Source organism: Pantherophis guttatus, chromosome 3 (assembly GCF_059756535.1).
Source record: "Pantherophis guttatus breed Tessera chromosome 3, ASM5975653v1, whole genome shotgun sequence".
Classification (NCBI taxonomy): Eukaryota; Metazoa; Chordata; class Lepidosauria; order Squamata; family Colubridae; genus Pantherophis; species Pantherophis guttatus.
The window spans coordinates 91385440-91410945 of record NC_142065.1 but is presented as its reverse complement, the minus strand read 5'-3'; the positions used below and the strand labels follow the sequence as shown (position 1 = coordinate 91410945).

At 37.6% G+C, this 25506-nt stretch overlaps 1 protein-coding gene across 8 annotated transcripts in view; it reads left to right on the top strand.

Annotated features, from left to right (window-relative positions):
- The first annotated feature begins 263 nt into the window (after positions 1–263).
- Positions 264–25506, top strand: part of WDR47 (WD repeat domain 47) — a 41401-nt gene continuing 16158 nt past the window's right edge. For 4 of the 8 annotated variants that reach the window (XM_087890031.1, XM_034437418.3, XM_034437419.3 and 1 more), the window contains exons 1-7: positions 264–1188; positions 12584–12749; positions 14435–14518; positions 15343–15427; positions 17033–17835; positions 23376–23502; positions 25309–25487. In XM_087890031.1, coding sequence (XP_087746157.1) covers positions 12592–12749; positions 14435–14518; positions 15343–15427; positions 17033–17835; positions 23376–23502; positions 25309–25487 — 1436 coding nt within the window. In that variant the 5' untranslated portion in view covers positions 264–1188; positions 12584–12591. Of the gene's footprint in view, positions 1585–11924; positions 11965–12583; positions 12750–14434; positions 14519–15342; positions 15428–17032; positions 17836–23375; positions 23503–25308; positions 25488–25506 lie in introns of all 8 variants that reach the window. The other 4 variants (XM_087890029.1, XM_034437417.3, XM_087890030.1 and 1 more) reach the window with 3 other exon arrangements.

Below are 25506 nucleotides of genomic sequence, written 5' to 3'. Positions count from 1 at the left end.
TTAGGATGCGAAAGGATCAAAAGAAAAAGAAAAAAAACCTTCTTTTACCAGCCATATCAACTATCCTCTACGTCTGCGCAGTGGTTCTGCATCCTTTAACCAGACAATAAGAAGGAAGGGAGAGGTATCAGAAAGCAAAACCTCTTTAAAAGCGGCGCCGCAGCTCGTAAATGAGATTTGTTTGACACACAACCCTACTTTTTTTTTTTTTTTAACCCTCCCTCCTCCGTGGCAGGAGAAGAGCTCTTTTACGCACGGCGGTTAGATTGCCTAGGTTTCACTCTGGAGGGACACCATCCATTTCGTTTTTAATTCACGGGTATTTCTTCCATTGTATCACGAGGACCCAGATGGTTGGGGGGTAATAATAGGCTGCTTCTGTAAACTGCTCAGAGAAGGCTGTAATAAAGCACTGTGAAGCGGTATATAAGGGCTATTGCCATTCGCGCAACCTTCCCCCCGCGGTCCTTTGGAGAATGGCTAAGAAATACCCTAAATAAACCAGTATCCCTGCGGTGGGAAGCCTTCCCAAGCGGCACGTTCCAGGCGGCCAGACCTCGTCCGCACTTTTCTGGGGGGAAGGAAGGGGCCGAAAACAGAATCCGTGGCGAGGAATAAAGGCAAAGGGAATCAAACGAAGGGGAGCTGCTCTTTTATTGGACCGTTCCCATGAAGCCGTGTCCTGCCTGCCTCCCAACCCAATCCCTGCCGCCGCCGCCGCCGCCGCCCCGTCCACTGTTCTGCCTAGACTTGGGCTCCGGTCCAGCCACCACCAACGCCTGGGAAACGCCGCTCCTCGGAGCGCCTCTATGCAGCCACCGCCCGCCATCGCCGCCCCTTTCGTCGCTTTCCCATTCAGGCGGCTGCGCTGTCACCCCGCCCAAGCCTCGCCGCCGGGCTCCGCGGAGCCGCTTTTCCCGGGCAGCGATTGGCGAAGACGCTTGACAACCACACAGCCGGCCCGCCGCCTCTCGGGTCTTTAGGAAGCGAGCAAAGCAACAACCCGCCGGCACGGGCCCGCGTTTTGTGGGCGCCGGTGGCCGCAAGCCTCGGACGGGCTCTTCTTCCTCCTCCTCCTCCTCCTCTCCCACACCCCTGGGAAGCTCCTGCCGCCATTTTGTGCGTTTCCCTCCCTCACCCCGATTTTTTTCCTCAGAGTCGGCGGCTCGGGAAAGGCCCGCCCTGTAGGTGAGTCCTTCGTTTGTGGTGTGAGGCGATTCCCGGGAACCGGCGGGTCAATTGCTGGCCGCCGAGGCAGGGCTTTCGCTGAAGTGGCGACGCTGAAGAAGCGGTTTGGGAAAGCCGTGCAGGAGGAGTTCGGGGGATGCAGAAGGCCCGAGGGAGGCCTCGGAGCATCAGGCGTCGGGGCTGGTGGGAGACCTTGAGGGGAGTGGGTAGGAGTGAGGGAAGAAGGGACTGGCGCCGGTGGAGGAAGCGACGCGGCGGGGAGGAGAAAGACAGCCTCGGTGGGGCTGCGTGGATGCTGAACGGGGCGGAAGGACGAGGCTCTTTAACTCTCTCTCGCCTCCCGCCAGTTGACCTTGCCTGCCTTCTCGCGTCGTCCCCTGCCGTCCTGCCTTCCAGGTCAGAAGGGGGTGTGTTTGTGTGTGTCTGTGTTGCCGTTGCTGCCCAACTTGTGACCGACGTTGGTTGCGCATCTGAGACCTTAGTTCTTCTCCTCTCACCTTGTGCGCCTCTTTACATTCTTTTGTTATTGCAGCATCCACACAGGAGCCAAAAAACCTCCCTGGGTTTTAACAGCATCTGCTGCTGTTTGGCTCTTCTTCCCTACGGTTAGGTTACTACTTCGGTGATGATCTTACAGGCTGGATAGGAAGGTGTTTTTTTCCCTTTTTTCTAAGCAGAAACGCTGAATATAAATAGGGTATATAAGGTTCAATGATTTAAATCTAGGTTTGCCTTGTCACTGAAAGGTGCAATGTTTTCCCCTCTGCTTGTTCTCAGGTTTTCAATCTTGATTTTTTTTTTTCTAAGAAAGCAATCTATGCTGCTATTGTCGACTTTGTTTCTTGTGAGTATTAAGAATTATGTGCCTGCAGTTTTATAGCAAAGATTGGCACCGTGTCAAATCAGGGCAATTGTTCTAATCTATAGCATTGTAGCAGGAGTTCAAGATCACTTAAGAGATTCACATACTTTCAACAATCCTTTGTCTGCATGACAGAGCTGCAGTAAAAAAAAAAAATAGAGACCTATTAATGAGAATGCACACATGCTGAATTCCGGTATGCTTATTGGCATATTTGTATACAAATAAAAATCAGCATTATGGTTATACAAAAGTTTTGAACTCGACAGCCTATGAACAGATAGATGGAAATGTTGTAGTGGTTATGATAACTTATGATCGATTAAATGGAATTCCTTGTTCTTTGTTCATTCAAACTGATTGGAAATCTTAAGGATGCTATGAATATAAAATTGTGCCACAACCCTTATGGAATATAATGTGCCACTGGTATATTTGAATTATAGAGAACTAAATGCTAGTGGTTATCCATATGAGTCTGTTTACTTTGGCACTACAGTATATACACACACACACACACACACAAAATACATATAAACAAAAGATGATGTGCTTGTAATTTATTTTTCCTCTTCTTCTGTATCTACTAATTGTTGCAGATAAATAATATATCACCTTATACTGGTTCCTGTCCTGTCCATCTGTTGTACTTTAAATATTCAGGAGCCTCCAACCCTTTTGGGTCCATGGCTTCAGAATGCAATTGCAGAAATCAGACATTCACAAAACTGCTATCATAGTAGACACGCCCAATCATGAAACACTTCAGTCACAAAAAAAACTACTGCTTTATCTTGTTTGAGATTACTTCCAGCAGTCTCAGTCACCCCCACTCCAGCACATACAGTAAAGATACATCCATGCCACTTCGTTGCTACTTATATTTTTATATTCTTTCAGGAGCATCTTTCCCAAACATATACTATAATACATAGCTTTTACTTCTCCCATGCCCCCTACAATCTAAATCACTCTTGGTCTCCATGTTTCTTCATCCTCTTGTCATGTGCCCCTACTCCTATGCCTTCCTTATCCTAACTCAACCTCCTTGTTTCCTTTCACACTCTGTTGGATTTTGCTGAGCATGGCCCTTTACTCCATGTTTCATTATTATCCTATTATGCTTAATAATTGCTTGTTCCACTAAATTGCTTGCAGCTTAGTGCCAGTTTGGCCACTTCTGTTCCTAAGCCACCTATGAAGTTGTTTCATCTTATCTATCATTTCTTTCCCTTCTGCAATACAGAAGTAGTTCACAATAAAGCACTGGTCTTAAAGTTTCTCTCTTTAAAAATTCCCAAGGTTGTCTCTGGGACCAGGTGAAGTAGGGGAGTGGACAGATGGAACAGCAGTCCATCCCTACTGTTGAGCAGGCACTGCAGAACCAAACTACTGGGGTGATTCTTTAAAAGACCACTGAATGCATATGAAAATACTCTCCATTGTGTAAATATTGCAGTGTCCAATCTGTAGAGGTGCAAATTTATTGTAAGACTAAAGAGCAGCTTGTTGGAGGAAAGCAGTAAAGTATATATTTTTTTCAATCATCACTCTGTAGGAAAAGGTCTTTTTCCTGGGAGGACTGGCACCAGAAGATCCTCCCCTTCCCCTGCCATCTACAGTTTAGCAAAAGAAATGGGAGAGGTACATGTTTTGCACAGTGAAAAAGTATGACTTTCTCACTGCCAAAGGCAAATTGTTGAAAAAATTAAGCGCCCAGAGAACAGAGAGGAGTGTGTACCTGCAGATAGCTGATAAGATCAGAGTAGGCTCATGCCCCTAACTATGCCTCTTTATGATATGTCATTTATAGATTATAGCGCAACCCCATTTGAAAATTGAAGCAAAAAGAATGAGTTCAGGCTGATTGCTGGGTGGATCAATGGTGAGTTAAATATGGTTCCTGAGGCATTTCCAGTTTGTGATTAGCAGGACATGTGCAGGAGTGTGCAAAAGCAAAACATTACTTTATTTCGTGGAGGAAAATATAGATGTTTCCCATGCCCGGTGCTGGTAAAGGAATTGGAACAAATTCCAGTTCTAAGTAATAACTTATATGCTTCCTTTCTTTCATTATTCTTTCTGTTCCAACAGAATGATGGAAAGAAATGATATGAAAAGATAAGGCCTGTTTGTCTCAGAATGATAACTCTGAAAACTAAACAGAATTGGACCACATTTGGTATTTGGGAAGAAGCTAAAGAAAATGTGTTGAATCTTGCTTTTTCTATAGAATAGGTTGTTGCTCTAAATTCAAAATATTACATGTATTGCTATTGTTGCCCTTATCTTTGTTTTGTTTTAAATACCAACAGTTACATTCCAAAACCGAATTTCTTTTTCTTTATCAGTAGCATTTTTGTCCTGCTCTTTAGTTAAAAAAAAAAAGACTCTGAGTGTTTCTTTTAAAATCAGAGGTACATTAGGACAACATTATAAAAGACAGAAGGCAAAAGAGATGAATACACAAACAAAAGGATTGGAGAGGAAAGGGGAAACATATCATTTTAACACTTTGACAAGCAATAAAGCTGAAAAAACCAACATTATTTGTTCAAGGATTTACATCGAGACTGAATAAAAGATTATCTACAAAGCTGAAAAAGATTGTAGAAGTTAATACTTGATCATAGATTGACTGCAAGGTCCTAGCAATTGAAGTATTACTGTCTGTACCATTAGTAAGATTTCATTCCTCTGTTTAGTTAGATGCTAGGATCTTTCAAGAGAGAAAGCAGAAATGATAACTAAATCTATTCGTGTCTGCCTTCTTTGAACTATTGGGTTATGTAGCGTCAACTGTGGAGCTCCATTGGCCATGGATACCAGCTGTCACACATTAATAAGGCAAACTAAACTGAAAATGAATTTAGATTCTGGTTCTTCAGTGCCCCTATTGATATCAGCCCCACTACCAAGACCAGACCTTGAAATCAACTCCACAGAATGTCTAAAACTATTTTTATTGAGATTGAATAGATAGACTCTTTCAAGTCTGTCTACCTGAGTCACTTCTGAATGTTATCTGGATACTGTGGATTTAAAACTGTTTTAGCCTTGTTGCCTTGGCAACATAATCTGTATATCTCCATCAGGGTCATCTTCTTTACCCTCTAGTCTACAGCTGCTAACAGTTTTTTTCAGTATATATTGTCCAATACTTTCTGTACAAATATTTTTTAAATTAATGGAGCAATCTCCAGATTCTTTAGAAGCCACTTGGAAGGAAGGAGGAATATTATAAATAATTGGGTGCATCAGTTTTGTGGTGTTCTTATTATGGTGCATTTAACAGGATTTATTTAAATGAAGCAAGGATGCAAAGTAATCATATCATTTGTTGTTGGTGGTTTGTTCTCCAAGCTTGCTGTTTTGTTCCGAATGTTTTGTCACCAGGCTAGGTGACATCCTGAGCGGGACTTTTTTCAATTCTTCACCGCTTTTATTGATCTCTGTCATGTGGGTCATATGACCGGCTGATCAGACCATGTCACCTGTCATACAACCAGCTGGAAATTGTGTGTGAAGATCATCCAGTGAAGATGTGGTTGGTGCCATCGGTTGATCGCTCGATTTATACGGCTCCTTATGAGTTTGTAGGTTGACTCCAAGTCGACATGTTTGTTGATAGATCCATTGGTTGAATACCAGGCTTCAATGAATTCATCAAATTCAGAAGCTAAACAGCAAGCTCAGAGAAAAAACTACCACCAACATCTACCACCCAAGCTACAAATATTTTCTATCATTTTTAAATCATAGCATTTTTTCTCTTCATTTCTACATAAGTGTTCTGTATGACTTTGAAAGCATATTTGTGTTTCCATGGTATCTATGGTGTTGGACAGCTGATCTGTGATTTATTTCTGACTCAACTGTAGTATATGTGAAACAACTACAAATTGATACTTTGGGATTTTGTGGCTCCTTTTTCACATTAGAAGGAAAACTTGCCTCCGCCTTCCTTCAGGTTTCTAAGCTTCAGTTCCTGTAAGTGCAATGATAATCTGAGGACTTTATAGCTCCTCCTCTGTAGTCCAGACAAAAGTGTTGAAGTAAAGATGAGTAGGGTTGTTATCTATTTTCTCTTCTGAAGCTGTTACAAAGTGCCAGGCTTTTTTCCCCTTCCTTTTTGTTCTTTGGATTGAGGATGAAGGAGTTTTATTGTGGCACAACCTGCCTAACTAGGGTGGTGGTGGTGGGGAGTAACAATTTATTCCTTGTTCTCAACTGTTCACTTTAGCAGAAATGAATATAGTCATAATTTGTCAGATAGAGGGTTTGTGGAATAAAAACAGTGGCAGTGCGAAAGTTTCTATAACCTTTCTTGAGTAATCCAAACACCTGAAAAGTTTATTTTGGAATGGGGGTAACTGTATTTGTATACTTTTTCCATATTGTCCTGTTCCATATGCCTAAATTGTTAAAAAGATCAACCCTAATATTGCCTTATATTAGGGATACCATAGTGAAGAACAAAGATTTTATTTATAAGGAATGCAACAGTTTTATACATCCCTGTTAGTTCAACTAGTATGGGAGGCATACTTAAGATTGTGTAGAACTTTTCTTCTTGGTCCAGCTAGTTGAGTACTACCAGTTAGTAGGACAGCAAAAAATACAAAGAACTATTTTCCTTTAGCAATTTATAACTATTTCTACAGTGTCTTCAATATATCCGTCTTCCTTTGGTAATTTTATTAAGGTGCATATGAACTAAACTAAAATATTTCTATTTCCCTTTAATTTCAATTAAAGATCTAAGTATATGCACAAATTCTGATACTTTCTATAAACTGAGCAGATGGAATCTTCCTATAATTGCGGGATATAATTAAAAAATGAAGACAATAGCATTCTTTAAGGAGGGCACATTAAAGTTTATTATATATTGAGTACGAAATATATGTGATCTGTGTCCAAATTTACATTTTATGCACATCAAATTTAGAAGCTACTAATCTATTAAGTGATCCATGCCAGGAAGCTGTTTCAAAGATTTAGATCAAGTCATAATATTTAGATGGCTCTTTATTCTTATTTAATCCTGATTATATAACAAGAGTAAAAGACAAATATTGGCTCAGTTATGTTTATATGTCTATTTAATCAACCTAGCAATAGAGTTCTCTAGCAGATAACTATTAAAAATAGATGAAAAAGCACAGATAGCAATAAAATAAGCAGCAGAAGAAAAAGGACTATTAAAAAAAAGTCACAGTCCGAAATAGTGTTAAGTACTTGAATAGAAACTTCCTGCTTCCATAGTAAACATTTAATTACCGGTATGTAAATATTTAATTATTCCATCAAAATATGAACTCTGACATTAGTAATTAAGTTTAAGTAAACATAACAGTTAAAACACTTTAACATCTGCTATTAATTCTAAAAGAATCATGTTGAAGGTACACTAAGGGGCCTATCTAAATAAATTAAAATCCATTATTAATTACATGGTATAGGTGCATAAGTACAGAATGTGTGTTGAAAGTTTTGTGTAAGGAATACCTGTGTTTCTTCAAAGTGTAAACGGGAGCAATTACCTGTCAGAAGAGATACCATGATCATTAAATTGCCAGATAGTTACAGGTTACCAAGGAATAAGATGTTATTTTGTTGTATTAATGATATTCTGCAAATATTTTTTGTTGTTTGGGAAATATTGTTATAGTAGTTTTATAACATTTGAGTTTGCTAGCTTTTAAATATTTGTGGGAAGGAATATTGTCATGTAATCTCCATAGTACTAGCTACCTTTGTCAGGTAATTGTTGTGACTCATACAAGTTTTGTCATTGTGACTATAATTTTTGCAGCTTAAATTCTAATCCTCAATTGTGTAAAATTCTTTAATCTCTATTCTGTAGCAGTGAATTATTAAATTGAGCAAAAAGGTGAAACTTGTTTCTAATAGAAACCAGTCTTCCATAGCTCCTAACCTTACGGATATTCTGAATTTTACCACATACCTAATATAGCCTAATAATAGGGAAAATGTAAAATGTACTTCATGTCTGTGGCTGAAACCCACTGCCAAATGAAATGAATTTACTGACTTGTGAAATAGTGGCAGTTACACATTTTATATGAAGACTACTTTAACTAGTTGTCAGTGAATTGATTAAAATTAGACTAGTCCATGACAAGACATAGTTCCTTCATCTTTAATGACAATTGTTTTATAGATGAGGTAATTCAAATTGTCATGTTTCTATTCCACTTAAGAAAGGTATAAATATCTTTTTTTTTTCTTTTTTGTATCTTTTGGCACTACTGCTAAAGTTGTTATTAAGTGTAACCACGGTATAGGTTATTCCCTGTGTATTTTGCTGCTTTCTGCCCAAAAGCATGTACGCATATTTAATAAAATAAGGTGTGTTAATTGCATTTCTTCACCTTAACATTCAGCTAATTGTTCATATTTCACATCTGTAATATTTTCATTTTAAGAACTCCTTGAATATTTAAATATGTCAGATTTGCATACAATTATTATTCAGCTACCAAAAAAACAGATTAAATTTAGGATCCATCAATGCTCATGGGTAAAAGGATGTAGTAGGATGAAGAGATAGAAGAAATCTAAGAAGCTCTATTTAAAGATCTCTTAGTTTTGAGTAGTAAAGGTCTGCCAGTTTATTCCTCTGAGATTCCCATTCTAGACAGGAATATTTCCAGTGATCACATTGTTGGAAGAAAAATCCGGTCAGTTCCAAGCCAGGAGAGAGACACTGGGAAAAAAATGGAGGCAACTGCAGGAAAGGAAGTCTCTGTTTATTTGGTAACCAGAAACTAGTGACAGCAGCATGTTTCTGGGCGGCTGACAAAATGGGGTTGAAAGTAGGTGGGTTTGTATACAGTCTTTGGGGTTTTGTGATTGAGCTGCCTGTTCCTGTGTAAGAATGTGTCCTTTAATATTTTAATGGCTGTTGCCAGATTCCTATGGGGTCATGTAGGGGTCATAGCTGGCTCTACAGACAAAAATGGAAATGTATCCTAGGGGTTTGTTTGAGCTAATCTTTTCAGCTTTGGCTTGTCTAATTATGTTGCTTATTTGGAGTCTCTTTGCTTAGGAATAGATTGGGCCAGTCTTTTTGAATGGATACAAAATCTCCATTCCTCTTCAAGTTTCTGCTTGTGGCTGTTTTCTGCCTTCGTTAAGATTTTTCTCCTCTTCTCCTTTAGGGGAAATATTCTATCCTGCCTCTTTTTAATATTAAGAATAAATAATATTTTAATCTGGGCAGGAGTGGCCTTCCTACAACATAAATGTACAACATAAATGTCCCGATTGCTAAATGAGAACTGAAAAAAATACAAGCAGCTATTTTCAACTGAGGAAAATATCTTATTTGTTCAGAGACTGTGTTTTGTCATGCACAATGATATATACTCAATTTTCTTTAAGTAACTAAGCTAGCTGCCATTTCCTTTTCCTTTTGCCAGCAAGAGTATAAAACAAATTGATAAGTATGAACATTTCAAATTATTATAATCTTTTATGCCTTAAAATATGAATGCAAATCAAAATGGGATCCTGGAAAAAATGCAGGTGTTTTAAGAAAGCCAATTAAAACATTTTTTCAACAGTGTTGAAATATCACTTTTGCAGTTTTTCAGAAAAAAACATCATCTTAATTTTATTTTATTTATCAGCAAAAAAGATGTATGAACTTTCATTTCTAAAATATATTAATTGAATTGCAGATTTTAGTTAAGGCTTTCCATAGTTGGCATTGTTTAAAACATTTCCTGTTTCTCCAGTGTTTAAAAACAGCATTTTTATTAACAATTTTGTATTTTTTTTCCTAGCCCTAAGCAGTTAATCAGTTAAGGATCATAGAGTTGGGAATGGTCCCTGGGGATTGCAAGGGCAAATACTATTGGACCTGCTTCTGTTAATAATTCATATTCCTTTCAAGGATATTCCATTCATCTCTTTGATCTAGTCAATTTATTTCATCCAGTATCTTCCTCTTATTCCAGTTACTTGCCAACCATGGCTATTTCTTCTACTTCATCCCCCACTGATATCATATGCCTAAAGTCTGATCTATGGATATTATTTTGAATAATATATACTGACTAACTCTTTGAGTTTGCAATGAAATATAAATGAGGAGAAAATGTTGAATCGCATTAAATAAGTGACATTTTTCTTCAAATTGAAAAGACAGATTTAATAGAACAAATGTAGTACAAAGTATTCATTTGTAATAAATGTGTCTTCTTCTGTCATGTTGATAGTTATACAGTCATGGCCGTAATTTTTTTTTAATTTTTTTATTTTTTTTATTTGATTTATATGCCGCCCTTCTCCGGAGACTCAGGGCGGCTTACAATGTGCTCAGCAATAGCCTTCATACTTTTGTATATTTATACAAAGTCAGCTTATTGCCCCCACAAACTGGGTCCTCATTTTACCTACCTTAGAAAGGATGGAAGGCTGAGTCAACCTTGAGCCTTGGCGAGATTCGAACCTGCAATAATTGCAGGCAGCTGGTCTTAATAACCAGCTTAATAACAGGGTGCCTTAAACCACTGTACTACCAAGGCTCTGTAAATGTTGGCACCCCTGAAATTTTTCCAGAAAATGAAGTATTTCTCACAGAAAAGTATTGCAGTAGCACATGTTTTGCTATACACATGTTTATTCCCTTTGTGTGTATTGGAACAAAACCAAAAAAGGGAGGACAAAAAGCAAATTGGACATAATGTCACACAAAACTCCAAAAATGGGCTGGACAAAATTATTGGCACCCTTTACTTAATATTTGGTTGCACACCCTTTGGAAAAAATAACTGAAATCAGTCACTTCCTATAACCATCAATAAGCTGCTTACACCTCTCACCCGGAATTTTGGACCACTCTTCCTTTGCAAACTGCTCTAGGTCTCTCTTATTGGAAGAGCGCCTTTTCCCAACAGCAATTTTAAGATCTCTCCACAGATGTTCAATGGGATTGAGATCTGGACTCATTGGTGGCCACTTCAGAACTCTCCAGCGCTTTGTTGCCATCCATTTCTGGGTGCTTTTTGACGTATGTTTAGGGTCATTGTCCTGCTGGAAGACCCAGATTTCCAACGCAAACCCAGATTTCTGACACTGGGCTCTACAGTGCGATCCAAAATCCATTGGTAATCCCCAGATTTCATGATGCCTTGTACACATTCAAGGCACCCAGTGCCAGAGGCAGCAAAACAACCCCAAAACATCATTGAACCTCCACCATATTTCACTGTAGGTACTGTGTTCTTTTCTTTGTAGGCCTCATTCCGTTTTCGGTAAACAGTAGAATGATGTGCTTTACCAAAAAGCTCTATCTTGGTCTCATCTGTCCACAAGACGTTTTCGTACAAGGATTTTGGCTTACTCAAGTACATGTTGGCAAACTGTAGTCTTGCTTTTTTATGTCTCTGTGTCAGCAGTGGGGTCCTCCTGCGTCTCCTGCCATAGCTTTTCATTTCATTTAAATGTCGACGGATAGTTCACGCTAACACTGATGCTCCCTGAGGCCTGTAGGACAGCTTGAATTGCTTTGGAACTTATTTGGGGCTGTATATCCACCATCCGGACTATCCTGCGTTGACACCTTTCATCAATTTTTCTCTTCCGTCCACGCCCAGGGAGATTAGCTACAGCGCCATGGGTTGCAAACTTCTTGATAATGTTGCGCATGTGGACAAAGGCAAATCTAGATCTCTGGAGATGGACTTCTAACCTTGAGATTGTTGATATTTTTCCACAATTTTGGTTCTCAAGTCCTCAGACAGTTCTCTTCTCCTCTTTCTGTTGTCCATGCTTAGTGTGGCACGCACAGACACACAATGCAAAGACTAAGTGAACTTCTCTCCTTTTTTTCTGCTTTCAGGTGTGATTTTTATATTGCCCACACCTGTTACTTGCCCCAGGTGAGTTTAAAGGAGCATCACATGCTTGGAATAATCTTATTTATCCACAATTTTGAAAGGGTGCCAATAATTTTGTCCAGCCCATTTTTGGAGTTTTGTGTGACATTATGTCCAATTTGCTTTTTGTCTTCCCTTTTTTGGTTTTGTTCCAATACACACAAAGGGAATAAACATGTGTATAGCAAAACATGTGTTACTGCAATACTTTTCTGTGAGAAATACTACATTTTCTGGAAAAATTTCAGGGGTGCCAACATTTACGGCCATGACTGTATATACTTAAGAATTGTATGTGTATGTGTATTAAAATCTGTATATATATAGCTATAATATCAGGTAGAATTTCTGTTTTATTAATGTGTAGATATTCTGTAGACTGTTAAAAAGTGTTTAATCTTGTTTGTGCTTCTGAATCCTTGTAAATTAAAACATAGCTTAGTATGTTAGCATTGCTCTTGGCAAAGATAACAAATGTGAATACCTGTATAAATGATATGAATGTATTGAATGGCAGCAATTTTAATTTAAGTTTTTTCTGCTTGTTTAAATAAAAGGTAATGCCAGATGGAATTTTCTTAGGTTGGATCTGGTTTGATATGTATTTTTCTTTGCTTTTCAGCCTACACAATGACAGCTGAAGAGACAGTGAACATAAAAGAAGCTGAAATAGTCAAACTAATACTGGATTTCTTGAATTCAAGAAAGCTTCATATCAGTATGTTGGCTCTAGAGAAAGAAAGTGGTGTAATTAATGGACTATTCTCAGATGATATGCTTTTCTTAAGGTATAAATTATTACCACATTATTAAATATGCGGCAAAATAAAGTGAATCATTTTTTAATTAAGATGCTTTAATCCCTGTCAGACCAAGGGCATTTCCACATGATCCTGTTTCTACCCTCCTGTGTCTTTAAACTATTTTGTACAATCCTCTTCACAGCTGCGGAAACAAATACAGAGAACTGGCAAGGAACACTGGCTTTTGTCGGTGTTATTCACTGAGCTGGTCAATAGGAGAGGGCAAAAAAAGTCATTTAGTCCATTGCCCCAAATTATTGCTGTTTTTAAGAATAAAAATTGTCTCACTTTCTGCAAAAAAGAATGAAAGTAATTTTACCTTCCATTTTCAGTATGCATTATATATATTACATTATATGTTTGTGAAAATAATAAAAGCGGGATATAAATGAATGAATAAATAAAAAAATATATGTTTGGTTGCTATAAATCTTTCTGGATTAAAAATCCAATGGAGAACTATAGGGTTCTCCATGATATCATATAACCTATTTTGCAATCAGTCATTATCTCAAATCTTTTAATTATAATTGTAAGTACCTCCGATGGCTGAAGTAAGCAATGGAAGTTGGTATGTGTCAAATAATGCTAACAGGTTGACATCCTTCAGTGGGCCTGCTTCAGGTGCCTTTTGGAATTGAGCGGATGCGAAATATTTCACATTCAACATAAAAGGGAATAAAAGACCTTGCTACAAGTCCCCATCCACAAGACCAAATTCTTTTCAGAGTTACATTATGGGCTACAGTGCAAAGAGGTTACAAGATCTACAAGCAGTTAAAATAACATAATTCAAATTTGGTTTGAAACAATCTTTAATAAGATATAATTAGATTAAATTTTCATTATCTTGTACTAATTATATATAATATGTTACAAGAGGGGAGATTTAATTGTCTAAAAATAGCAAAAATATTTAAAGTAATTTTCTTGCCTGCCACCAGTACTTTATAGCATTATAAAATGCAGATTTGTTGCATCCTTAGTTATTTTTGGACATCTCTTTCTTTTAGGTTTGAAAAAAAAAGGCTAATTTTAATTTATATATATCATATATATATATATATATATATATATATATATATATATATATATATATATATATATATATATATATATATATATATATATATATATATATATATATATATATATATATATATATATATATATATATATAGACAGTGATATGAACTGGTGAGAAATGAAAATTCCACACACAGTTTAATCTTTTCAACTATTTTAGCTGTTGCAATTCTTATCTCTTGGACTGTGCCATCCATTTGCCAAGAATTTATATTGTAATTACATATAAAAGGATGTTTATATCCCCCTTTTTGCGCAGTTTATGTCCAACATAAAAATATATTTTAGTGAGCTATGTATTTGTTATCCTACAGAATTGAAAAAAGTTTAAAATTTCCAAAATGTATTAGTATTTACATTGATACTGAAGTATTTTAGACAAATTTGTTAAATATTGAAAGAACAAAAATTTACCATATGTTCTTGGATCAGTCTGTAGAGCCTCAAAGATTACCTGCTAAAATGAGCGTATAGTTTTATTAACTGTTTCCAGAGTATTGCATCCTGAAAGCTGACTGTTATATTGCAGGAATGATTTGTTTGTTCCTTAAGTCTTAGTTCATTTTCCCCCCTTTTTTAAAAAGACAGTTGATTCTTGATGGCCAGTGGGATGAGGTTCTTCAGTTCATCCAGCCTCTAGAGTGCATGGATAAATTTGACAAGAAAAGGTAATCAGTTTTTAATGTTTGTAATACTAGTAACTATAGATTATACTGAGAAATAAAAAACACTTAGAAAAACAGAAAGGCTAACTATACTGATGCCAAGAAGATTGCATGAATATAATCACCAAGAATTTTCCTTATCATTACAAAATACCATAACTGCAAGCCTGTTCATATGATTAATGCTAGAATATCACAAATACAGGGATATTTAACTAATCCTGGCAAATTTTGCTGGTTCAGGTCGAATTGAAAAAATGGCCTGTAAACTGTTTCAAAATATGAACACTTATTTCTGAGATTAGCTTTTTTTTTTTAGACAAACAATTATTTTTAGTGCTATATATCTAATTGCCTGGGATCATAAGACCATCTGCTGGCAAGTATTGATAGGTTTCTTTTTTTTTTTCTAAAAAACTCTCCATTGTGCATAACGAAATTTGGAACTGCTGTACAAAAGAAAAAAAATAAAGGAAATAGGTACAAGAATGCCCATACAAATAGGTTTATTTTATTTTGAGATCCACTTGCACTCACAGAGTTCATACTTCTTAAAAATTAATTGTAGAACTTATTCAATGTATTCAGATGTAGTATATTTTTCTTTGACTGCTTATCAGTTGAACTAATAACAGTTAACCTTTCTTTATGTAAATAGAAACAAAATAACAGTTAAGTAACTTGTCATTGCTGTAATCAGAAAATTGTAAGGCAACAACCATTCAATTGTTTTTCAAAATTTCAATCTAAATGCTTTTTATATTAAAATTCATAGAAATTTCTGTAACTGTTCCTACTTAATTTGCATTTCTATTTTTTTCTTACAGATTTCGTTACATCATATTGAAGCAGAAATTTTTAGAAGCCTTATGTGTAAATAATGCAATGTCTGCAGAGGATGAGCCTCATCACGTAAGCTCTGAGACTTATACATAACATCCTCATAGTAGAACATAAAAATCATTAATACTTCCTGATTTTTAGTAGTAGCAAATTCAGTCTTACCTTACCTTATAATGACATCTATTGTTAAGCAAAAACTAAGTTCCACTTAATACAATGATCCTCAAACACAATTTTATCACAAGGATTGAATGTTGTCATGTTAAGCAAGCTATCATGCTGAATTCCTTCAAGTTGGACTAAAGAAAACCTTGCTGATAGTAATATCTTCTTTAAGACTCTTATTTAAACATCTCTTGGTAGCCTTGGTAGTACAGTGGTCTAAGGCACCCTGTTATTAAGCTGGTTATTAAGACCAGATGCCTGCAATTACTGCAGGTTCGAATCTCGCCAAGGCTCAAGGTTGACTCAGCCTTCCATCCTTTCTAAGGTAGGTAAATTGAGGACCCAGTTATGGGGGCAATAAGCTGACTTTGTATAAATATAGAAAAGAATGAAGGCTATTGCTTAGCGCATTGTAAGCCGCCCTGAGTCTCCGGAGAAGGGCGGCATATAAATCAAATTTAAAAAAAAAAATCTCCATGTACTGAAATAAGACAGGCAGTGATTTATAATAGGTCCTTTTCATCATGAGACTCTTACTCTGAAATCTTCTCCCCAGAGAAGCTTAAGTGACATGAAATTTGATGTCTTTTTTTCCATAGTTAAATTCCTTTATTTGCCTGAGTTTTTTGAGGTATGATTTTAATATCATACAGAAGATTGGAAATGTTTCCATTTCTTATTTACCAGTGAGTTTAGTCATTATTCCTTAAATGAAGAATTCCTTATTCCTGACAAGGCAAAGTATTATTATTATTATTATTATTATTATTATTATTATTATTATTATTATTATTAATCACACAGTCTGAATTCAGATTGGATTTGGCTTTTTTGCCCATCTATTGAGTCCTTTCCAAGGACATGAGATAGGCAGATATGGATGTTTGATGGTGTTAGAGGTATCACAGGATGTAAGCTATTCCAATTTTGTTTGTTTATCATATGGCGATGTTACATTAGCCAGGAGACTACATATAACTGCAGAGTTGTTGTTTGGCTGCCTTAAGACTATCATTTGGTTCATCCTTAAGCACTATCCATGGTGCACCACAGGGGGCAAGCCAGCTTCACACCAGGCTATTCCAAGTAAAGCTGCCTTTTGCAATTGACAGATTGTGACTGATGGTGTTCAAGTGGTGCTTTGGTTGTTTTGGAATTGCACCCAAGCTGTCCATTACTATTGATACTTGGTTTATTGTTATTAATTGGATTTCTGGACAACCATCTATGAGACATGCGGACTGACTGAAAAAAGTAATGCTCTTTTGCATTAAAAAGTAGTCTAGTTTTAACACCAGACATATAAAATATGTGTATAAGAAGTTGCTTTAAATGTGGTCTAAAAATGTATATGAGAAAGAAATACCACTAGATTTCCTAGGAAAATAATATGCACTATATTGTATTGGTGTGATCAATAAATAACTTTAGCAGAGAAAATGAATTGCAGCTATGTTGTGCAAAGTGACCTTTTTTCCTTAAATAAACAAAAATGTTTTCCCCCCGCAGTTGGAATTTACAATGCAGGAAGCTGTGCAGTGCCTACATGCTCTAGAAGAATATTGTCCTTGTAAAGAAGATTATAGCAAACTGTGTTTACTACTCACATTGCCTCGTCTGACTAACCATGCAGAATTCAAGGACTGGAATCCCAGCACTGCACGAGTTCACTGTTTTGAAGAGGCTTGTATCATGGTGGCAGAGTTTATTCCTGCTGATAGAAAACTAAGTGAGGCTGGATTTAAAGCAAGCAATAATCGCTTATTTCAGCTTCTGATGAAGGGGCTGTTATATGAATGTTGTGTTGAGTTCTGTCAGAGTAAAGCAACAGGAGAGGAAATTACAGAGAGTGAAGTGTTACTCGGAATTGACCTTCTATGCGGGAATGGATGTGATGATTTGGACCTTAGTTTGCTATCGTGGCTTCAGAATTTGCCCTCTACTGTTTTCTCTTGTGCTTTTGAACAAAAAATGCTTAACATTCATGTTGACAAACTTTTAAAACCTACAAAAGCTGCCTACGCTGATCTTTTGACACCCCTCATCAGCAAACTTTCTCCTTATCCGTCTTCACCCATGAGGCGACCTCAATCTGCTGATGCTTACATGACCCGTTCCTTAAATCCTGCATTGGATGGACTCTCCTGTGGGTTAACAGGTCATGAGAAACGTATCACAGATCTTGGGACAAAAACATCTCCCATGTCTCACTCCTTTGCTAACTTCCATTATCCAGGAGTACAGAACCTTACTCGTAGTTTAATGTTGGAAACTACCGATTGCCATAGCATTTGTGAAGAATCACCTGAACGGTAAGTGATCCTCAACTTTAGATATTTATGCAAAGAAACTTGAAGTTGAAGTTGTTTTTCAGTATAATATAAATATTAAAATTTCTTTTTCCCTACAAGATTGTATAAATGTTTAATAACTGTAATAGGAGACAGTGCCTAGTGATCAGTAATTTAGTGATTAAATAATTGTTTAATTATTAAGCATTATCAATGCACAGGAAGGTTTGCAGTTTAACAAAGAAAGCCATTCCGTATATCCAAGCAAAAAACTCTATACAATTTTATAATCAAGGAAGAACAGAGGTGAAAGTCACTGAAAGAATATGGTAGGGGATAGGAATCAAAACAATTTAAAGTCTGGAGAAAATGTGTTCAGTATATCTTTCAATAGTGTATAGAAACAATAACAACAACATGCATAAAATGTAGTATCCCAACCATGTGCATTTTAACAAGAATAGATAATTAACCATTGTCAGACCATAATGCTTTAATAACAATGTATAAAAACATATGTATGCAGGCTGAATTTTCTTTACAGCTAAGTTGAGAAAGTACCAGTAATAGCATTAAGCTGGGAGTTTGCTATGCTAAGTTGTTTGATTTTTGGACTTCAAACTAATCTTTCTCACCTGTTTTCCATCCTTCTGCTACAGAGGTTAATCTAAACGGTGATAAACTATTTCTCTCATACTAGGATTAAACGAGATATCCCCTGTCCTCTGTTTAGTAACATGCTGAAAGTGTAGTTGATAAACCTAGATACTTTTCCATCCAGACCCATCCTTTCACCTGGCAATCTGTCACTTCTAGTTCTTTCCCTAGTGGATATCAGTTAAGAGCATTCAAGTGGTGTATTCCTGGTACAGCAAGAGATTTTTTTTGGAAGGTTTACATTTCAGGCTTTGGATGTGGTTTCGTGTGTAGAGGGCACGCCTTCCCAGGGTCTTCACTTTTGCTCTCTTGTCTAGAGGGTTTGGGATACCTGTAAGGAGAATCTGACGATGAGATACTAGTATTATGTACTACCACTAGCAACTTGTTGGTTTGGAGCTAGAAGATCTGGTGTATGCCAGCATGAGGTCAAAACTGGGATCATTCATGATCTTTGCTTGCTTTGAGACGAAGTCTACGAATAATACACTGGTTTAGTTCTTCTTGGGTAAACTACCACCATCTATATAGGAATCCTCCTGTGCAAAACAAGAAACCTCTTTAGTCTCAGTTTAAAATAGTATGGAAAATCTGATGATTGCACCTTGCCAGTGCACTATATTTGAGACTAGGCCTCAGTGCTAAGTGTAATACACTGTACTAATATATAGTGTTAATAACATTAAATTAAAAAGTTATAACATAAAATAATAGCATTACTGTCTTCCTTCTCCGCTATGGCTATGTCTTACGTTCCCCCTCAGTAATAATTCTCAGTTAAAAAACTTCTCAACCAGACTTTAACTTGTTTTCTGGACATACCTCCTGGCCAGGCATTCCATACTTTTTACCTTGTGTTGCCTCTGTGCTCTGGTGCTGAAAATCATCCGTGGCAAAATCCAGAGAAGGATTTTGAATCCCTAAGTGGAGAGACATTCGTATATGGCCTGTACCTGGCCTCCCAGGGCCTCCCCCATGGACCTGAGGCACCTTACCACTGCTCATTTGGCGGGGAAGCTTTTGGGATTTTAGGGGCCACCTGATCCATCAATCTTTGAAGTGGTAAAAAATTATACTGTTAGGAAATTTGTTTTCCTCCCCTCAGTTGTTACTTACTGGAAGAAAATATCAAACAAGCATTCCCCTAATATCAGGAAACTAGGATTACTAAATAAGATAGATAAGTCTTAGAGACTTGGACTATATAAATTGTGACAAATAGGTACACCAAGAGGGTTAGCCATCCATCAAAGCTTGTTCAAACTTTGCAGAGGGTTTATAAATACGTAATAGCTATCAGGAGGTGTTGTGGGGTTGCCAGGTGAAGCAAAAGGGAGCAGACCCACTGCACAGTGCAGCCGTTTGGTCACATTATTGGTTAGCCTTCTTTCAGAACAGCACTAACTCTGTGCTCAAAAGTAGTTTGACTGACATTAGGCAGATGTATTGTGATTGGTGGTGCTGGGCAATAGAAGTCGCCTTCCTCCCACTTCACCTTTTCAGTGCTTATCACCTGTTAGGGGATAGATCCCAATTTCAAAGGATCTCTGAATCCTCTGCCAGGTCTCTGAACTGAGGAAAGGCCAGTTTGAAGGATATGGAGCTTCTTGTCCAGACTAGATCAGGGGGCTGCCCATAACACTAACATTTACCAATAGAAATTGGACCAATTCTGTCTCATAGAAGTCACCAGACCATATCACTGAATGAAGTGTGAATGAGTATGTTCTTCGCAAAAAAAAAAAAATGGTTTTAAAAGCTGAGGAGGATATAACTTGTCCAAGTATAGGTTGGGGAACTGGGGAAAGTGTTTTTATGAGAACCTGGCAGAATATAACAATTGCCAAAACATGTTTGTCCTGCAATTAACTAAAATGAGAAAAAGTTCAGAGTCATGGGAAACACAAGAGTATAGAAACAGTGAAGAAGAAAGAAAAGAATATGTTTTTAAAAGAGATAATTTTGCAGTAAACGCATGAAAATACTGAAGTATGTTGTAAATATCGGTGGGGTTCGGGTCTGTTTGGGCGAACCAGTTGTTAAATTGCTGGCTGGCCCCGCCCCTTCCAGGAGTCCCCACGTGCCCCGTTTTGGCTCCCAGGTAAGTGCAGGGAGGCCTACTGGGCCCAAAACGGGGCATGGGGGGGGCACAGCCCATTTTTGCTCCCAGGAGACTGCAGGGAGACTTACTAGGCCCAAAACGGGCTGGGGTGTGTGGCGCCCCCCCCACCCACCCCCGCAGCCCATTTTTGTTCCCAGGAGGCTGCAGGGAGGCCTACTAGGTCCAAAATGGGGTGTGGGAGTGCAGCACAGGCCCCCCATGGCCTCTTTTTGCTCCCAGGAGGCTGCAGGGAGGCCTACTAGGCTGAAAACGGGGCACGGGATGCAGCACAGCCACCTGCCACCCATTTTTGCTCCCAGGGAGGTGCAGGAGGCCAAGTGCTGCCTGTCACACTCCCTGGCCACGCCCATCATGGCCACACCTACCCAGACGGTCATTAGGGCAGAGAACCGGTTGTTAAATTATTTGAATCCCACCACTGGTTGTAATCCTGTATGTAGTTTATGGCAGATCAGTGACTGGTAACTCTACAAATACAAAGATAATTTACTGTTAAGAAGCTAATTTTAAAGCTCTGCTGCCCAGCTATCAATATCACATTGAAAGTAGGATTTCCTGGCCTGTAAAATCTGCCAGTTGGCAATTGAAGTAGGAAATTGAATCACCGTGGCATGTGTCCTATTACATAGAAATGTTAATATGTACAGAAGAAAATTCACAAATAGTAGCTAACCTGAGTACAAATTTAAAATGTTTCTTTCTTTGCCCTTGGTGTGGTACAATGTTTTTTATACATAAGCCCTAGTTAAGGTCCCGCCTACTCCAAGGTGCACGGGGTGGGATGTGACACACGAGTAAAAATTAAGCTAGGGTGGGGATGGGGGTGATGGTGCTGCCCTACTACTTACCTTTGGACAGTTGCAGCCAGGCCTCGCACACCCCAACACCTGCCTTGTCTTGCTGGCCCACGTCTTCTGTGACTGCTTGCCCCTGCATGCACACATTGCCCCCGGCCTCCATTTCGCTGTCAGAGGCTGTCGGTGCCACCACCACAAAGTGAGTCAGTGGAAGACATCCCCTGAAAATAAGACCTGGTGCCTTTTTTGGTGGCCAAAAAAAATGTAAGACCAGGTCTTATTTTCAGGGAAATACAGTACCTACTGAGGGACTTAAATTGTAGTGATATAAGGAAAGCTGATCTGGAAGAAGTATTCAAACTATTCTAGTTGGAGCTATACTTCGTCTTGAAAGAGGAAATGTATACTGAGCAATGCTCCTAGAAAAGATCTTGCTTGCTACTGGTATGGATGGGTAGGGTTTACATGCAGAAATGCTCTTAATTTGATATGGCTGTTAGACTAAATGTAATCTTTTTTGAAGAAATCTAATCTTGCCACAGATACAGGTAGTTCTCAATTTACAATCACAATTGAGCCCAAAATTTCTGTTGCTAAGTGAGACAGTTGTTAAATGAGTCTTGCCCCATATTACAACCTTTCTTGCCACAGTTGGAAAGTGAATTATTGCAGTTGTTCAGTTTGTATTACGATTAAATGAATCTGGCTTCCCCCATTCACTTTGCTAGTCAATAGATTGCAAAAGGTGATCAGATGAACCTGCAACTGTCATAAATATAAATCAATTGCCAAATATCTGAATTTTGATCACATGATCTTGGGGATTCTGTAATAGTTGTAAGTGTGAAAAACGGTCATAAGTCACTTTCTTCAGTGCCATTGTAACTGTGAATGGTCACTAAATGAACTGTTGTAAGTCGAGGACTACCTGTATCTTGTTTGCTTCAGTAGTGGAATATTGCAAGAGAGTCATATCAGATGCAGATGGAAAAATGAAAATGATTTTCTCTGAAAATGATCTTTCTGGTATTATCTAGAAGGCTTGTTTCTCAAGGTTTCTGATTTTTTTCTTAGTATGCCATTTTAAAATATTATTATAATGTACTTAGTGGGTTTTGTAACATGCAGAGATATAAATGCCTTTAAAAACAAAATGTGTACGTATATCTACTTAAATAGGGCAAAGCAAACAATGCTTTGTGTTAATCCAAGGTGTCAGTCCAGCTGACTGCTTGAAGCATGATGTTTTTTTGAAGGTGCAGTCTCTTCAAGGCTCTCACCACTCTGAACATTTAACAACAACTTATTGAAAAAAGCCTGTAGTTTAGGTACTTTAGAATAGCAGTCACTATATAATAGGAAATTATTAAAAGATAATCACAGAATAAAGCTTCTAATATTTCTATATGTTAAATTATTATGGGCAGTTCTCTGCCACAAGCCACAAGTGAGCTCTCTGCTATTTTCTAGAGAAGAAAACCTTCTAATGGTTGTCCTGAGAGATAATGCTACCCAGTTCCAACCTCATATTTTACATACACATACTTTACATAATTTGCACACACTGTAGTGTAAAACTTTGAGTCATTTTAATTGTGTTTCTTCACCACCTATCATGAGATCAGCACAATACATGTGTGGAGGTAAAAGTCTGGAAATAGACTAGACTAGACTAGACTAGACTAGACTAGACTAGACTAGACTAGACTAGACTAGACTAGACTAGACTAGACTAGACTAGACTAGACTAGACTAGACTAGACTAGACTAGACTAGACTAGTTTAGTTTAGTTTAGTTTATTGGACACACAAGGAATTTGTCTTTGGTGCAGCTATATTAACCATTTTCTACATGAAGTTTAGACATTAGGGTTTGGGGTTTTGGCATATAGTCAATCTATTTATCCCAATATTTGAGCTATATTTTAGAGAACAATAATACTAAAAAAATAAGGACATGTTTCTGGTCTCTGTATTCATAAAAGATGTGAAACTCCTGTGGATTCCCATAATTCATCTGGCAATGAGACGGCACACCAGAATTCATTCCCAGAAAAAGAGCCAGCAAATGGAACACAGAATCAAGGACCAACCAAGCAAGAAAAAAATGAGGTATTTTTTTTAAACTTTCCAATAAAGGACTTCTGAATATTTTGGTCTATGCCAGGAGTGTCGAACTGGATTTCTTCAAGGGCCAGATCAGCATTGTAGTTCTCCTCTGTGGGCCGGCCACGGGGAGAGACAGGATGGATGCACCCCGTTTTCAGCCTGGATGGCCTCCTGCAGCACCCTGCCAGCCAATTAAATGCATTTATTTATACATAGACTCAATCTTATTCACAATTGAAATTTTGCCTATAATGCCGTTTATTAAATAGGACTACAGGACATTTAGAGGGGAAAATATGTCATCCAAAAAACTGTTTGTTTTCTAAAACAGTCAAAAGCTATGACTAAGAAGATTTTCTCACTTTTTGGTGTTGGAGTCCCCAGTATTTCTCCTTCCTTCAAGGTCATTCAAGGTGCACCTCACCTTTGTTCCTTATTTTCTACAATCCCATTTTAAAATGTTTGGGATGCTCTTCTGCCCTTAGAATCACATGACTCTACCAAGCATAGAAGTCTGCAATAGAGATTTCTTTTTTTAAAAATCCTGACTGTATCAAATCCCCCAAATAAAAAAGTATTTAGCCTAGTCTTTATTGAAATAGAAACAAGGTCTTTTCTATAGAAATTTGAATTGTGTACCTTTATGTGAGCTGAGATTAGTTCAGCATTTGTCGCAGATGATAACATGAGGATAACATGAATGTAACCAATTAGATAGATGCCCTCTCCTTTTTTTTTGAGAGCCAAACTGTGAAGGATAAAGAACACAAAATATAGAATCCAAAATTGCTTCAGCAAGATTTTAACTTTACAAGTTTATGCTAAACATTTTCCCCTCACTTTGTGCAGAGCAGTTATATGGTGGAATTATTTGGTGATATAGGAAAAATGGTTTCTCCCACTTTTAAATCTATTTTTTAGCCAAAACCCCAGCTGAATAGCAGTAGCCTTATGCCTAAGGACAGGAGAATGGTGTTTAGGGCAGTATTATACATAGGTGACTCCTTTTGTCTAATAGGGCATGCATGGCACAGTTTATGCTATAGCTTGCCTAATTTTGAGAAAAGAAAGCATCTGTGAACCTAGCAGTGGGGAGGAACTTGTCCAATGGGAATATATAATAGAGTAGTTACCTACCTTCCTTTCTCTGCTTATGAGGTGATGGTAACTTTCCAGGTAAGACAGGCAGGTAGCTAGCATGAATCAGGGATCATGTCTAAAGATGTTTTGATTATCAAGAGGCTTTGCTAAATCTCTCTCTGAATGTTATTATTTGTTTACTTTTGGAAGCATGTGGAAGCGAACAATATTTTTTTCAGTTGTTTAGGATGAGAGATTCTGTTTTCAGTTTTTCCTATTTGGCTTCCTTCCTGACATTTCTGCAAATACTTTGAAATGGGAATAAGTAACTTGGTTCCCCTGCAATCAGTGGATATTGTGGAGGGATATTTAGTGGCTACTAAATCACAGCCTTTGCATTTCAAGATGTCCAGCAATTTTCTCTCCAGCAATTTTTTTTAAGACTAATTATACAAACTGAATTTACTGACTTTTAAGTATTCGTACAGTATGACTATCTAAGTTGGGTTGATTTTACTTTGTGCATGTCTGGTTGTGATTTTGATTAAATCTAATCTGTTTGAATAAATTTAATCTGTTTTATTTACTTAACTAAAAGTTAATTGTTTTGTTTTTCATAACTATGGGGTATATGTAGCTGCAATGAGAATAAGGCCAGAATGAAATAATTCAAGAGTTATGGCAAATAACTAATAAGAATATGATTTAATTTTATTTAATCTGTTTTAGCTTCGAGATTCAACAGAGCAGTTTCAAGAATATTACAGACAGCGGTTACGATATCAACAACACTTAGAGCAAAAGGAACAACAACGGCAATTGTATCAACAAATGTTATTAGAAGGAGGAGTTAATCAGGAAGATGGTTCAGATGCACAACAGAATCTTACAGAACAGTTTCTTAATAGGTTGGCTTTAATGACTTTC